The sequence below is a fragment of the Panthera tigris genome, chromosome X (assembly GCF_018350195.1).
Source record: "Panthera tigris isolate Pti1 chromosome X, P.tigris_Pti1_mat1.1, whole genome shotgun sequence".
In the NCBI taxonomy this organism is placed as follows: Eukaryota; Metazoa; Chordata; class Mammalia; order Carnivora; family Felidae; genus Panthera; species Panthera tigris.
The window spans coordinates 19,405,474-19,422,831 of record NC_056677.1 but is presented as its reverse complement, the minus strand read 5'-3'; the positions used below and the strand labels follow the sequence as shown (position 1 = coordinate 19,422,831).

The following is a 17,358-nucleotide window of genomic DNA, read 5'->3' as shown; positions in this document are numbered from 1 at the left end:
TAGGAAGTACCGAAATTAGTTTTAAGAAATCTTAAATATCGTAATTTCTTTTACTTAATAAAATGTATTAGAAGTGTGGAATATTCAGTTTCATTTCACGTGGTGAAATTGATTTTATGGAGTTTTGACTGTTATTAAATAAATGTCTATTTATGTTGAGAGAGACAGCAAAAGCAAGTGAGCCAGTGTGAGCGGGGGAGGGGTAGAGAGAGGGGGAGAGAGAGGATCCCAAGCAGGCTCCGTGGTGTCAGCCCAGAGCCTGACATGGGGCTCGAACTCACAAACGGTGACATCATGACCTGAGCCCAAATCAAGAGTCAGACGCTTAACCGACTGAGCCACCCAGGCACTCCTATTGCTATGTTATTTTACTTAAAAATTAATTTTAAGAAGCTCTAAATATTGAAATTTTAATTTACTTAACACAGTTTTTAGGAAGTTTTAAATACTGACTGTATCATCCTCTGGGCTCACTGGTCACAGCTTGGAGTGCCATAAAACCAAGCCCAATAGTCCTCTTTCTAGCTCGGACATCCTTTTGTCTTTACCTTAAAAACCCACCGTTTTCCTTCAGTTCCCCACTCTTTTCTTATTTCTGTTCTTCTTCCTCCCGCAAAAACAATCAAAACACAAAACACTGTATTTTTAAAAATGAAAAGCTAAAAAACTAAAATCCAAGCATGGGCCTAATTATGAGCAAAACATCTTAATTTCAAGAAACCTTGACTCAGGCCTCCGTGGAAGCTGAGAACCACTCACACTGTCTTCATGAAACCGCCATGGATCCCAGCATCTGTGCTCACTGACTTGGGGTTAAGGAGGCAAGTTATGCTGCCTCTTTAACAGACTGAATTCAGGAGGAAGTGCAGCAGCCTCCTTCTCTGTGGCTTTCAACCTGGTAGTTTTGCAGCTCGCTCGGTCTCTGCAGCTCCCTCTTTCCCAGGAGCTACCATTTCTGTTTTGACTGCCCAGGCCTGACTTCCCACAGGCCTCAGAGCCCCCAGGGCTTCACGTTATTCCACGACCTCGCAGCCCCGCCACCCCGCTTGTCATTTAACCTTAATGCAGCTGAAGCGTCCCAAGTAAGTTCTTCCCTTTCCTTTTGCCACCCCCACACAGGGCGTTAGGCATTCTAATGGACTCAAGCAGAGTTCTTTCTCATTCAGTGAAAAATGCCACTTCATGTGTCATGTCAGTATCTGATTCAAATGACACTTTCTTGTGCTAAAGGAATGGATGAGAAGTTGCCACAGAAAAGGGGGAAGTTAACCATTGGAACCCTTGGCCCGCAAGAACCCTGCCATCAGCCATCTTCAGTACCAGATGAAGAGAGCAACTGATGTGATATTATAACCACTGTGGCTTTGTTTCGACCATTACCTCTATCAGGAAGTTCTTACAGGCCCCAAGAGAGAATATGCTGGGATTCTCACGCCGCCATTTTCAGACATTCTCCTGAGTTTATAGCAAGAGTAGAAAAAAAGACCCTTCTTACTTAGGTCTCCCTTGTTGCTTTCAAAGTTCTTGCACGTTTATCATATCCCCTTGCATGATGTTCACATCCACTCCATTCATAAGGTGGAGAAACTGAGGGTTTCAGACACTGTCAGTGCCCAACCCACATGCCCTTCTATTCCCTATTCCTGAGCTCACTCAAGGCTTCTTACTACAAATACCATTCACCTGAGGGATTTTTCCAGCTGCAGGAATGTGCTCTGTCTTTCTCGGGGAGAGCCCTCAGTGAATCAGACACAGGGTTTCTGGGTATGTAGCCCAGCTGGAAGCTTCCTCAGCCCTCAAGGAGGACCTCTCTGAGGTGTGTTCTGTTAAGTCTCCCAAAGGTCCCCAGTGGGATTGAGCCACAGGTGCCTAAAGAAGTAACCTGCCCATTAGCCTGAATGGTCTTCCTTCCCTGGCTCATGTCCTCTCTCCTTCCTGGGGCTTCCTGGGCTCACTTCCCAAGTAAGCTACTTATATCTAAATCCTTGTCTCAGGCTCTGCTTCGGGGGAGGCCCCACCTCAGACACTGGGGCCCCAGAGAAGATTAGTATCTGCTAAATGCCACACAGCTACTTAATGGAGAACTAGGGCTAGGACCTGGGACTTTGGACTTCTGGCACATTTACCAAATAAGGTTTCCCCTTGCCGATGGCCAGTGCATTACAGAATTGGTCCCGGGACATTTGGGCAAAAGCAAGACCCTATAAATGAAACAAAGTTGTCATATGGCTACTCCTTGCCTTTCAGGAGCGTACTCACCACCACACAGCAGGAGGAAAGAAAAAAAATGAAGGGCAGTAATTACCTAGCATGACGAAAGGGACTCCCAGGAAGGTGGAATTGTATTTCCCACCAGTAAGATTGATGATCCCGGCCGCGGTGAGAGTGGCCAGGGTTATAGTCACCAGCCCGAGCAGGCCTAGCCAGGGTTTGCTGCGGACGCAGTCCTGCATAGAACAGCACAGGATGGCCATAGTGACCACCAGGATCAGGCTGGTGACCAGGTAACGTTCTGATACGCGGCTGGTCTTCTGGAAATCTTCCCTCAGTGAGGAGGACGTGTAAGGGTACATTTTGACTTTGCTGTTGGATTTCTGGAATAGTCGGACAGTGTCGCAGAAGCTGGACTCCCACCTCTCAGCCACCATGTCGTTGAGACTGTTGATTGACTGCAGGTAGTAGGTGAGCTGGACGGCCTCTGCGGACTTGACCCGGTCCTTGCTGTGCACAGTGACGCCTCCAAGCTGGTGTCCGTTGTACACCGCCCTCCCGTCCTTTAAGTGAGTGATTGGGTATGTGATAGCAAAATTGGTCCGGTTGGTGGCCCGAGCATTCTTTAGCTCCTCCAGAACATGCACTATGTCATCCACGATGCAAGTCTTATCATTATTCAGGATACATATGTGGGCGAACGTGTAATTAAAACCAGGCCTTGGAACCTGGATCCTGGTCACAGCAGCATGCAACTATGGGGGAAAAAATGAAAGTCAGTGTTTATTACCCAGAACGAGACATTCATGCATGGCATTGGCTCTGTGGAGTCAAGTATGTCTGTGTGGGGTGGGGGAGTTTCTCATGTCATCTCTAAGCTAAAGAGTTCACATTAAATGGTATAACCTTGGGTTAGAGATACGTAGTAAGGATTCAAAACCACCGGTAGCAGCAGCACAACCTGGGAACTTACCAGACGTGAAAACTGCCAGGCTCCACCTCACACCTGGGAGATCAGAATCTTGGGGGTGGGGCCTGGGAATCTGGGTTTTCACAAGTTCTCCAGAGGATTCTGATAAAGGTACAGTTTGAGATGTGCTGGGCTATTGCACCAGCATTCTTTCCACACGTTCTGTTATTTGTGACTCAGTTGGTCTATAATGCCTGAAAGTCTCATGTACGTCCACCGTCTTGAAGATGGAAGGTATGGTGTGAACTGAGGCGCAGCTTCAGGTGCAGAGGTCTGCCGTGGGACCCTCCCTTGCTGCCGACTGGTAGGGCAGCCAAATGATTTCCCCTCCAACTTAGTCCCTGAGTGCCTTCAAAGATAAGAGGTTCACCTCGAGGGACTTCATATCCTCTGGCATTCCCTGCGTGCTTACATGGGAAGGGAGACGTAACTGCAAGACACTGGCTGGGACACGTGGCAGTCGTGCTAAAGGAGCACAGTGGGATTTAGTCAGCACACCTCACCCCAAGTCACAGTGGCCACGTCACACCCTCTACACCTGTGATCGAAGTGGACGCTGGGAATACGAGCACTCATTGAACAGCTCCTCCTCTAGACGGCACAGTACCAGGGCCTTTGTACAGATGAACTCATTTAACCCTTACAGGAAACTATGAAGTCGCTACAAGTCCTAGCATCATTTTACAGATGAGGAAACTGAGACACAGTTCCTTGCCCGAGGTCACGCGCCTAGTATGAGAGAAAGCTGGGCTCTCCCGGGCGGTCTGGCTCCAGAACCCGTGCTCCCAGCGCCTTGCCACACACTTCTAGGTTAACAATGCCGGCAGTTGAATCAAGGTACTTGCTCACAACTAATGGCCACATTTGTGCTTTCACTGCCCCAGCCCTAAAAAATCACAAGTGCTCAAGTTCACATAGGTAGGAGTATGTGTACTCTACGGTCCAAGGCCTGTTCTCTGTGAAATGTGCCCAGTCTGCAACATGAGGCCGGTGGTGGACACATAGTGGGGTGCTAGGTAGGCGAGGTAGACCTGTGCCTAAAACTGAGCGTGTTCTCTCTAGAGCAGAGATAGCCTCTGTGTATCTAATGGATAAAGAAAAACATTTCATATGTAAAGGGAATAAAGTTTAACATCCAGTCACCACACTGTGACTATGCCATTATAACTCATAACCTGAGCATCTCCATGACCCTGATATATTTTCTCTTGAATCTGCTCTAGATGGATTATTTGTGAAGACATTCTGCTGTGCATGTGCCAGGGTGTGTGGGATATTTATTATGCTCTTTGAAAATGTCGGAGGGGCACCAGCTGTCAGTCTTTTAGTTAGCACAGAGCATGAGTTGTTAACCCTAATTCTCAGTGTACCCTCCCCAACATCTCCTCGTGGGCGCCACCCCTCAGGTTGGGAAACACTTCATAGTACGACATTTGGCTGAAACATTTTGAGTTCTTTCCTTGACACACACACACACACACACACACACAATCTCCCAGAGATACCTAAGAGATTATTTTCATAAAACTCTAGCTTTTTGTTTTGATGCTTGGAGATTAATGAGAAGCAAAATGTCGTCAATGATTTTCAACTGTGAGTGTGTCTTTTTTATCCGTTCTTCTTTCTCTAAGCATGGCCCGGTGAATTTTGATTAAAAGAACTTCCAGCTACAAAAAATCCCAACAATAAAGTCATTTTGGGGAGGGAAGAACCAAGAGGAATTTAAAGACAAGAGAGAGTTTTGATAACTGTTAAAAGACAGACTTTGCGGAAAGATCCAGAATAGGCTAGAAAAGGAGTGGTATTGAAAGCATGCATATGTGTAATATTTAGTGCATTGTTTGTTCCTATGAGCAGTCTAATAAATCTCCCTTAGAGTGATTACTAAATATGTCAAGAGAAAAAGATTGCCAAATAAGATGGTGTTAAGCCACAGGGTTGAACCCAGTTACAGCAAGGGGATATTTTCCATCCATTCTCTAAGGCGACCATGCCCTGATGGGTGGGGCATTGTAAAAACTATTTAGAGATCTGCCAGATCTGCAGATCTACTGCCATGACCCCTGGGATGACAGACCGAAGAAAGCAGCCACTGTGTTAAGTCCTGTCCCAGCAGATCGCAGGATGGAGACTTGGGCAGGGAGACTTTTGTGAAGGTGAAGAAGGAAGGTTTCTAAGTTCTCAGTACGCGAGCTGCTGTGAGACGCAGCTGCTTTGAATTTCCAATGGAAAGGTGGGTGGAACATGTGTCACTCTTCCTTCTGAGTGGCAGGGAGATGCTGAGTGACAAAGCATCCCGAGAGGGGGTGTTGGCTGAGGCCACCCACCTGGCAGGAGGAGTCTGTGGGATTCTACTGTGGGATCAGAGGGGAGAGGATGATGGAGGCATGGGGAAGAACTGAGACTCCCTTCTGTGACTTCTGAAACTTCTCAGTTCTGCTTTTTGGTTGTTGTGAAAGCATATCAAGTACACGCACTGTCTACTCTTGCCTGTCCACGTGCTACCCGGATATCAACCTGTATAGGATGTTACTTTCCTAAAGAAGCCCCACTCAGGACAGTAGAGACATTAGTAGGTGTTCTTTGATATATTCACAGGAGAAAAAGGAAGCCAGGGATTGAAGCTATGCTCTTTTTTTTTTCTTTATACTTTTAGTTTCTGCACTGGAAAAGGAAGGTGAAACTGATGACAGGTTAGTTTATAGTGATTTTATCTTTGCCCTTAAATTAATCTCTTCTCTTGGGTCTGGAAGGGGTAAAGAAAGCCAGGAAAACATCAGAGCACAATAGTGAAATGGTGACCGAGACACTTCAGTCCGCAAAATGGACAACCTCAAGCTACACAGGCTTATTATTGAGCTAGGTAAGAGATCTTCAGAAAAAAGCAGGGGGAAATGACACAAAGTCATAGTCTTGACCCTTAATATAGTCGGAGTCTGTCGTGTGAATCAACACATAATCCATGTTTCCATACCTATGTATAGATTCTAGATTATTCACTCAACACACATTCAATAAGTACTCATCAAGTCTACCGTGTTGTCAACAAGAGGATAATTTCCCTGAGTTTAGTGCACTCACACTCACACATGGAAAATCACAGAAGAGATAACAACATTCAAAACAAAGGCAATATTCTAACAGGAGCCAGTGCCAAGCACTTTGTACTGGTAAGGCCCAATCCAATGTCAATCTTGATAACAATATTTTCTGTTCTGTGTTTGCTGCCAAAGAGGCCAGAACTGAATGTTAAATCGAGATTGATTCCCAGGCTCTGAACATGCCACTTAAGCTGTTAGCTTCTCTGCTCTCATCACCCTTCAGGTGAAGAATGATAACAGTAATAGTAACTGGTCTGCTAAGTTCTTTCTTTACGGTTTAAAAAATTTATTCAGTACAAGACCCTATGGAAATGATTAAATGATTACCTTCATTTTCTAGCTGGAGCAGTTGAGGCCTAAAGAATGTCAGTAGCTCACCTAAGCGGACCCAGTGAGTAAAGGGTGGAGGTAGGATCTTGGGTGCAGCGGGATGTGTGGCCCTAGCCCAGCACAGACCGGTTTGCACAAGGATGAAGAGGGTTTGAGGAAGGGCCATCGCTGTAACAGAGCTGTGGGCTGGCCGTAGTTGGAGATCTGGGGTCCACTAAGAGAGATCAGAAATAATCCCAAGGGCCAAACCTCATCTGTAGATGGCAGCATTAGGTGGCGATACTAACAGGCAGCAAAGAGGATGGGTCTTGAGCCTACTGCCTTTTCTTATCCTCCATCCAGATTCTGTAGTTGCCGAATAAAACTTTTCAAAGACAGGCTTACCAAGAAGTAAGGCTGTGGGACACAATGGAACCCAGCCAAAAGAAGTTTTGGCTTCAAGTCTGGCTTCTGCTGCTTACGTAGGAGTGTCAGAGACCCTCAGAATGTCACTTTTTCAGGTCTCAGATTTATCAGTAAAAAACAGGAGGTTGGTTTAGCTAATCTTTACAGACAGACCCTTTTGGTTCTAACACGACATAATTCTAAGATGAGTGACATCCACATACTATGCGATCAGATTCTGGGTGAGAGAAAGTTAACTTCATAAATATCAATTTGAGATTTATTATAGCTGCTTGAAGCATGCTTTTCCAACACATTGAAGTCCTTTTTAGGTCAATGACAGATCTGATAGTAGATGAAACCCAGAAAGAAAACCACAGGGTAGGGAAAATAGGTTTACTGAAAAAAAAAAAAAAAAAAAAAAAGACTCCCTTCTCAGTGATTTCCCGTTCTGGGGAGGCACTGGCTCTTATAATCCCCTTCTGCCAGAGCCTGGGACAAAGCCAGTGTGGGCTGCCGGTCACGACAGGCCAGAGTCTAATTTCCTCTCTGCCTCTCCTTGGCACACTCAGATCTTGCTCAGAAGACAGCAGGGGCACCTTGTAGAGAGTACAGAAGGGATCTGGGAGGAAGGAAGTGTCCGCTCCCGAATGGTGATTAACACAGGAAAAATACCTGTGGGTTCACAGGATCTTTTAGGATACCTTTCAGGTCTTTTTGTATTTGTTTTTTGTTGAAAAGGGCCTGAAAGCCACTCAGCCAGGCCAGGCAATTAACAGGCTCTGGGAGAGGCCTCAAGCTGTCTTTGGCAACCTTGCCTGTGAGGGGAGATGTGGAGGAGGTGAGGGTCCTCCAGCTCCCCAGGGGGAGTCTGTCTGATGACCCACCTTTATTAGCTGCCTTCCATTCCTTGTCTCGCCTTCCCACACCCTCCTTCTGCCACTCACAAAGGAGCTGCATTCATTAAAACCTTTTTAAAGATTTATTTTAAAGTGATCTCTATACCCAACATGGGGCTTGAACTTACAACCCCAAGATCAAGAGTTGCATGCCCTACAAACTGAGCCAGCCAGCCAGGCACCCCCATTAAAACACCTTAAAAGGTGAGGTTGTCTGTTTGCTTTTCTAACTTCTATCATTTGCTCCCAAATAATTATCTACAAAGTGACACTAAATCAAAACTGCTTTAAAAATGCTTTCAAGGAATATCTGGTTTTCAACCCCAAATGATATGTTTTCTTCATTGAATCCCTCCAAATTCCAGGTCGTAATCTGGGTCTATATTGTGCAACTGTAAATGGGTAGGAACTGATTGGCAAGGGATCCCCACCCAGGACACAGGAAAACACCTTGAAGTGGACAGACCTGGTCTCGGCAGTTCATCAATTACGCTAGCTCCCTTGGTGTTATGTTCTGTCTTTGCATGATCTCACTCTCACCCACTCTCTTTCCTCTTCTTTTAATAGAAATGCATTACATCAGAACACCACAAGTCGCAAGTTGGGGATTGTTACCGTGATTCATTTGTAGTGCAGCCAAAAGCAAGTTAGTCATCCCTTAATAAGTGAACAGAAATATCATTCTGCCTTTGAAACATTACATGTTTGGAGGACGCCAAATTTAAGCTGTGGATGTAGCCAAACAAGTGACTATCTGTCTACACGCTTCTTCTATACATGTGCGCCTGGTGTCAGGCTGACCTGCTCCAGTGACAAAAGACAAATGGTGACTTCTGTCAATACTGTAGTGTCACCGGAGGTCCTGGAGAGTGGGATGTGTCGGTTCTTCTCCTTGCCTTACCAGGGGGTAAATGCTCTCATTGCAGATGTTGACACTAAAAAGCAGCCAAGAAAGCCCCACATTGTAATTCCCAAAACAGGCTGTTTGTCTTTGCAGCCTTGGCTGAAAAAGCAATGCAGCTTTCGATTTGAAGCAAATAAATCTGAGATTTTAGAAACAAAAAATAGTAATGATGAAGGAAAAGGCAACTACAATATCTCCTTGCACCTTTTGCCAGATTCCATATTGGTCTGGAGGAGAAAGACAATGAAATCCAGTAATCTCTGTTTCCATAGCCTGGGGGAATTTTCATTTGGTCTTAATTTAGAAAAATCCCTTGATACCATGAAGACCCCTGGAAACCTGTTATGTTAAACTCTATGATTAGAGTGGTTATCTTTGAATCCCATTGTCCTCACTTGACTTTCATGGTCAGGCTTAAGCTTTGGGTGAGCCACTTTGTGGGTCACGAGTTTTGCTGGATATCTGGTAAGAGGACAGGATGCTCTCAGAAATGGGAGAATGTCAAAGCTGATTGGCCAAGAGGCAAAGAGAAGTCCCAGAGAGCCAGATGCCTGAGGAATATGCAACAGCAGTTTTAATATTTGGCCAGGAGGCTACAAATAACTCTTCAAGGGATAGGAAAAACATGGTACCAAGGACTTCCAGGTCTGGAAAATGACCGTGAACCTGAGTGGGAAGAGCACTGGATCAGGAGTCACAAGACTTCCACTGAAATTCTGGTGTCGGGTCTTGCTGACCACATGAGTTAGAGATAAGTAAAAAATGAGCCTTTTAGAACATATATCATGCCACTTCCCTGCTCTAAATCCCTCAGTGGTTGCCCATGGCACTGAGAGCCAACACCTAAGTCCTGACTATAGCCAACAAGATGGCACATTGTCCTTGCTGATATCTCGGAACTCCTCTCTCACCATGCCCTAGTCACATGGCTCATCTTTCTCTTAGTTCTGCTAGGAATGTCCTTCCTCCAGATAGCTTTGCTTCCTTCCCTTCCCTGCCCAGATGTAATCGTCTTCCCTGACCCCACCCCCAATTGGAAACATCAGCATCCCTCACTATCTCCGTCAGTTTTTCTCATTTAAAGTTTTTCATGGCACTGACTGTGATACGACATTGTGTTATGCATCTCTTTTTGTTTCTTTATTCTGCTGCCCCCACTGGAGTAGGAGTTCTACCATGCTGGTGTGTTTGTCTATTTGGTCTACTTCCACATCTCCACCACCTAGAACAATTCCTACCACATTTACTCAATAGTTATAGAGTAAACTTATGAAAATATAATAATCTTGTGAGTGAATGGATTTTAGTCTGCCTCATGGGCAAGAGGAGGGCCAAGTGAAGTGATGGAGTGCATGCATTTTGTAAACTCTAGAGGGATCCACAAATGTGACTGCAGTTATTACACAGCAGGGAAGCATGGAATGGTATTTCTTCTGGCACATGTCCCACAGCTATCCAGATGTAGCCCTAGAGTTGATTCCTGATAGTTCTGGTGCCCCTGATCTTTCCTGGGTTTTGACAATATCTTGTGCTTTAGTGGGAAGGACATGAGTTATGAGGTCAGAATGCCATAAGTTCAAATCCGGCCTCTGTTAGTTCTACCTATGGGACCATAGCAAACACAGCTGGACCCTGGCCCTCTCGTCTCATGACTTCATTACCCACTGGTCCTACTTCCAGCCTGATGTGGAAATACTGGGGCACTAATGTGCTATCTTAGTCCCAAGCAGCCTAGACCTGTGACTAAATACCCTAGCTCCCTTGTCCCCAAGGTGGGATGACTCTGCAGCACGTGTTCCTTCCTATTTCCCAGAGTTCCCCAGCAGGATTAGGCTCCAGCGGCCCAGAGGGTAACTAGCTTGACAAGGTCCCTGTAACTTACCGCTTCCCTTCCCTGTTGCATATTGCCATTCTCTTACCAGTGCTTGCTGGGATTGTCTTCCAAACATATTATTCGTATTGTGTCTTTGACTCTGGGCCAACTTGTGGAGGAACCCAAACTAAAACGATGACTTCAGCATTTAATTCAGTTTCGTTATCTGTAAAATGGGGATCACTCTGGCCTCATAGTGTCATTATGAGGATCAAGTGTGGAAAGATATAAAAGGCGTCTTCCCTGGCATTTACTGTTGCATTAAACCATATGAAATTGCCATTTCTGTAGGTAACAAAGTGGTTCGGTATTGGCAATTTTTTGTAGTTCACCTAATCGACCTTCAGTGAGGGTCTGTTCTTTCCCCCGTTAGCCTCTCTTCCTTTCCATGAGCCCTGACAGACCCCGCACCTCCCTTGTTGGAGTACCAGAGAGTTTTATTTGCTTTCCAAGGTACAGTTTGGTGGTACTGGGACAGGCTTTTAGGAAAAAGACAACGGTTCTGGGCTAGGAAAGTTCTCACATATCCACAAACAAGACTGCAGATACCGTGGGCATGATGAGTCCCTGCATACAACTAGAATTCACACATTCAGCAGTTTTGGCTTAAGAAAAAAATGTAAAACAGTATAACCCACATCCCTGAAATATTTGAAATGGCAAATAATTAATAACAATATTAAATCTACAAAATTATGAAAAAATGTCTCTATCAGATGAACTCTTCGGCGATTTTTATTTCCTTCCAAGGATTTACTAAGGTTGTAATGAGCACTGAGCTTGAGAACAGTGTAAATTATGGCTGATATAAGAAGGAAAAAGAAAAAAATTACACATAATGATGTGGTAATGGCACTCCTGAAGGATGGTCCATGAGCTTTACAAGACCGAGCATGTGATACAACTCAGAAAAGAGTGTGTTACCTGATGGTGCATTTTTCCATTGGAAATAATGGGTTTTTGTTTCGTTTTGTTATCAAGGTTCTCCAACAAAACTACTGCCCTTAAAACTCAGAGTAGTGATGCCAGCCACTGCCCTCCTTTTCTGGATCTGGAAAGAGGCCTTATGGAGCAAATAGTCAAGGCTGTGATGGTTTCCATAATTCAGCTTGCTTGGGCCTGGGCCCTTCCGGGAAGTGCTCGTGTTGGTGGCATAGTCTGGCTCGGTGGACGTAGGCTGCCTGTGCTCACCTGCCAGCTTTGGCACTTAGTGATTGTGTGATCCTCGACACTAAGCTGGAATAGCTCTCTGTGCCTCACTTTCCTCATCTGTAAAATGGGGCCGATCATAGTACCCACCTCAGTGAGATTGCTGGAGGATAAATGAGAAGTTGAATGTGCACTGGTCGATATGGTCTCTGACAAACAAGCGGTTCCCAGTAAAGGTTTGTGAGCAAAAACAAAATACTCCATTCCTACCCTCTGTCTTGCCTTGTCCCCCATAACGTTTTTTTTTTCTTTAACTCAACAACAGTTCCTCAGTTGGTCTTGAAAAGTATATTCAGTGAAATGGAAAGGTGACATATTTTTGCTCACATCTTCGCTGAGAAACTAGGGGATAAGTGCATACATCGATGCAAATATTTGAAGAGAGTAGCTGGGTAGTATATGTTTAAAAGTTGGCACTCCCCAATTCCAGGATCAGCTCCTACCCTGACACCATCCCACTTTTTCCAGGTTCGCTGCCTAGTTACATTACTGTGCACATCAGAGCAGGCCAGGAACTGTGGCGGGGGCAAAGGAAGAAAACTGAAAGGTATTAAGTGTGTACTTTGTGCTGGGCCTTGTGCAGAGAATGCTGCCCGTGTTCACCTCATTTCATCCTCATGGGAATTCAGGGAGGTAGACTGTTACATCCACATTCACAGGTGGGGAAACTGAGCCTCAGGGAGCTTAAATAACTTGCCCATGGTCACAGATTTACTATATGGATCAGCCCACATTTAAATCCTGGGCTGGGTACATTGTTCCCCAACTGGAGTTCCTTTGGCAAAGTAAAGACTTCATATCCCAATGTCTATGCTCTGGCCATTTGGATGTTGATAAATTTGTGTTTGGGGATTAGGCTTCAGCACAGTCAAGCCACAGCATGAGATGTTCAGCAGCAGTTATGAACTGAAAGTGGTGATGACGTAGCAAAGTCAAGGAGCCAAATGTGACAGAGCAGCCGAGACCAAAGTACTGAACACTGGGACCCCGCAAAGATATTTACAACAGAAAACTCAGAGAGGAGCCACCAGCCAGCCCATTACCAATGACAGGCATGCACAGCCAGCTGGAGATGAAGAAGACAGACGTGTAGAGATGAGACTTTCATCAGTCCAAACAGCATCCTTTCTGTCTTGTATGTTTCCTGTGTGACTACCGGCCTCTTGCCCCATGCACACACAGAAAGAAAAAGAGAAAAAACACTTTACAGAACATACTGGCGAATGGGTCTCGCAATTTGGGAATTTATTGCAAAACACTGGATTGAAGTTGGGGATCCTGCGGGATGCATGTATCGGTCCTCCCCAAAGGCTGTTCAAGACCAGAATATATATGTGCCCTGAGGGCAAGGACTCTGTTCCACTCCATCCTGTAGCCCTGGCACATACGGGAAGTCCAACAACAATGTACTGACTGAACCTTCCATGTTTGTTCCTTCTCGCTGATTTATATTTTCTCTGATGACATTGAATGATACTTCACTTGTACCCAAAGGCTACTCTGCTACATGCATATCATTTCCATCTTAAGTAAACAGATGACATTGAATTTAGTCCTGTTGCTTATGCTGCAGACAAATGGCTGATCTCATTAGATAAATGGATATGGTTAGACTATAATCTAAAAAATATAAGAGCGGAGAAACAATTTCGGTAGGAGATTGGATACTGAAATAATTATGTATTATACTTAATTACAGAGTAGCTTGAATTTTTGTTGTGTATTTGTTGGATTTCTATTTTTGGAGAATTCTTTTTAAATACAGAAAAGTTGAGAGATATAGAGCTGGTGGCATGCACTAACCAATTCTGAGATTCTGCCTGAAGTCCTTCTGCTAGACTCTTACTTAAGTTTCTTGAGGTAAAACTATGTCTTAATGTTTCTTATCTCCCCAGCGCTTATGTTAATATCCGGCATAGTGTAGACACTTAATACATGTTCAGTAAATGGTTCATTGCTATAATTGGTGATGAAATGGAGATGACTTTCTCCCAGCAAAGCAAAAATGCTGTGGCCTCCCACCTGCTGCCTATCTGAGACCCATCACAGGTTTTACATGTGCGAGCCTTGCAAAATTTAATCACCCAAATCTGTGAGCCATTGCCAGCATTAAAGCAAGATAGAATCACCCAGAGTGACATCTTTGGACATGAAAGCAGTCTTTGCTCCTGGCTGGGGGAAGCCACGTCACTCAGACAACCAAGCGGAAGCCATCTGTCAATGCCAGCAAGGCTGGTGTGCTTAGGGCAAGTAGATGGAATGTTCTGAGGACACTATAGATGCGCTCCACCTCTGCAGTAGTGAGCTGAACTGGGCTATACAAGAGCCGAATTCCACAAAACATCCGAGCCTTGCCATGGAAGGAAGTTGCAATGGTGGGAGGGTAGGAAGTAGTTAGAGGTGTAAGGGGTTTTCCCAGATTCCTTTCCTGGAGGCCTGATGACAGGATAGTGTCACCTGTAATAAAAGTGTAGGTTCCATCAGCAGTGATGGGTCTGAAAACCAAAGGATTGCCATTTCATGCCTGCTGTGAGGCATAAATGGATGAAGTCGCATTAGTGCTCACATCCTCTGAGACACCCATAGATAAGGAGAGCATCCTGCTTTGCTTGTGATGGTCCCACGTTATGCCTGGTGTTTCTCTGAAATTAACATGCCCTCCTGCACTCTCAAAAGTATTCCAGTCTGGATGACAAATTATATGATCACCCCACCCACGGACAGCATTAATACAGGGTGGGGGGCAGCATCTTCAAATAGACATGACATTGGATGTAGGTACATGAGAGTTTTTATATTTTACGTAGAGCTTGAGGCAAACAAAGTCCAAATCACACAGGGCCTTGTCTGCTGAACTTGGGAGACAGACTTTGTCCTGCTGGCAACTGGGTGCCAATGGAGAGTTTCAAGCAGAGGATGAGGTGATCAGAACCGTGGGCAGATTACTCTGTGTGCATTGTGGTAGACAGACTGTGAAGGCTGGAGAGCAGAGGCAGGGAGATGCAAATGAAGGTCTGAACCACGGTGGACATACTGGCATGAAGAAGGCAGAACACTGATGTCTCTACTTTCTTAAAGATCTGTACAGCTTAGCCCAGGGAATAAGCCGGGTAGTCCAATGTGATGACAGTTCTTAGACCCATGGTACCGATTAAACATTTGAGCTGCTACATCAATGGATTGTAGATTTATAAAGGTACAGATCTAGCTGATGTGTGGCCTCTCACTCTTCTGTGCGTATGCCTCCCAAGTGCAACCAGAGACTGCACAAATACAGAAGTTCTTGGCCAATCGCTTCAAGTTCCTCTGTCGCAGATGCACTTGGCACCCTGCTCAGATCCTCTAGTGCTCACCTCTTGAGAGCACACCTGCCTGACTGCAAATGCCAGCGCCCATGCTTCTTTGTCAGAGAGCCCACTCCACCATCTGCTTGGCAGACCAGAAGTTCTGGGGCATTAACACCCCCTGGGAGCAGACTTCAACCAATGACAGATGGGACTTGGCATGGAAATACCCTGTTTCCCTCCCCATGGGTGGGACTATTCATGGGTGAGTGTGTTTTAAATTGGTTCCCAGAGCTTCCCTGGTGGGGCTGTGCTCCATTTCCTTCCAGCCGTTGCCTGCCTGTCACACACCAGTTCAGGCTCCTTCCCCTTTCTGTCTCCTTCCGCTTGCTGCCCTGCTCCCCTCTGGTTGCCTTTCACCTCCCAAATCTGTACTTGATTTCTTGTTTCAAGGTCTGTTTCTGGGGGAACCCCAACTAAGAGAATGTCTAACAATGGTCAAAGTCTCCGGAATTAGTTTCCTGCTGTTCCCAAAACACTAAAGCATTCTAAAACCAACTCTCAGTTTCCTATGTATTAAAATGCGGTTATGTCAAAAGAAACAGACTCTTAGCCGTAGAGAACAAACTGATGGTTACTGGAGGGGAGGTGGGAGGGGGGAGAGGTGAAAGAGGGGATGGGGATTAAGGAGTCCAGTTATCATGATGAGCACCGGGTGATGTACGGAAGTGTTGAATCACTATTATTGTACACCTGAAACTAATATGACACTGTATGTTAACTGGTATTTAAATAAGAACTTAAAAAAATAGAGTACTTAGCGCTCCTCCCTCAAAACCCCCCAAACCCAAATATGGTTATTTCAAAATAGAATAAAACGCAACCCTGAGGGAGGAATCTTTCGAGCTTCTATTCATCCTCAATCTTTTGACGGTGGACAGATTTTTTGGGATGATGCAACAAATCTTTCTCATGCGGCTCTGATAAGTTCATGAGTGCAGATGGCCGGTGCTGTCAGCTGCACTTCTCCCTCGTGTGGGATACTGTCCAGTCTTTTCATTAAAGTCTAAAGCTAATAGCACGGTGGGTCTAGGGTATACTCATGACAAGAACACTCCGTAACTCGTGCAGAAGGGCTTAGGCCTACCTCCTGCCAGGAACAGAGAACTGTGAGATGACATGATCGCTCGTCTTTCTTCTTGCTGACGATAAAGGAAGCAGGCATTTCTTCGGCTTTGAAAAAAAATACTCAGAGACACAGCAGCCTCTTTGCATCCTTCTGGAATAACTCAGCAGGTAAGGTCTGAGGCTTCGGTGTTCTCTGTTGACGGCAAAGGCTGGCATATTGCCCAAGTTGGATGAGAGTTCCTATCTTTACACTTCTAGATTTCTGCTGTTATGGTGGTGGTAGGTGTGTGGGAGAGACAGCTGATGTGTTCACTGGATTCCTTCCCAGGCAGTGATGTGCCTGGGGAGTATGTGCCGGTGGAGGCAGTCTTCATGCACCGGCCCTGCTGCCGGTACAGGTGTTGAAAGTGTCCATGATGGCAGTGTGTCGGACGTCAGTAAAACTAAGATCATCTGTCTGCCAAGACTCAGGCTGCCTTCTTGTCATTACTCACTGTCGTTGCATGCTCTGCACTGCTGGGATGGGAGTGACTCTTCCACCTTATGAACAGGACGGCTGAGTAGAATGTATGTGTGTGTGCTCTTCATTTTTGAGGTATGATGTCTCTACAGGAACATGTACAGATCTTAAGTGTACCGCTCAGTGAATTTTAGATGTACATACCTATATGAGTATCACTCAGATCACGATAGAACAACTGCAGCATCCAGAAGGCTCCCTCATCTTCCTTCCCAGTCTCCCCACAACCTCCAGAGCAAAGTGCTTCTGATTTCTGTCAACATTGATTCGCTTGCTTATTCTGAACTTCTGATAAATGCAACGGTGCTGTCTGCACTGATGTGTGTCCGCCTTCTTCTACTCAACCCACAGCTTGTGAGCTTCACCCATGTTGTCTTTATCAGTAGTTTGTTACCTAGTTTTGCTGTGTAGGATTTCATTGCATGAAGATACCACAGTTTATTTTTCTTCTCCTGTTGGTGGACCTTTTGGGTTATTTCCAGTTTGGGGTTATTAGAAATAAAAGTGCGGGGCACCTGGGTGGCTCAGTTGGTTAAGCGGCCGAC

At 45.4% G+C, this 17,358-nt stretch overlaps 1 protein-coding gene across 1 annotated transcript in view; it reads right to left on the bottom strand.

The window, feature by feature from the left end:
- PTCHD1 (patched domain containing 1) overlaps positions 1-17,358 on the bottom strand; it is a 50,801-nt gene that overhangs the window by 10,980 nt on the left and 22,463 nt on the right. The window contains exon 3 of the mRNA XM_042974839.1: positions 2,306-2,966. Within this exon, the coding sequence (XP_042830773.1) occupies positions 2,306-2,966 (661 nt within the window). The remainder of the gene's footprint in view (positions 1-2,305; positions 2,967-17,358) is intronic.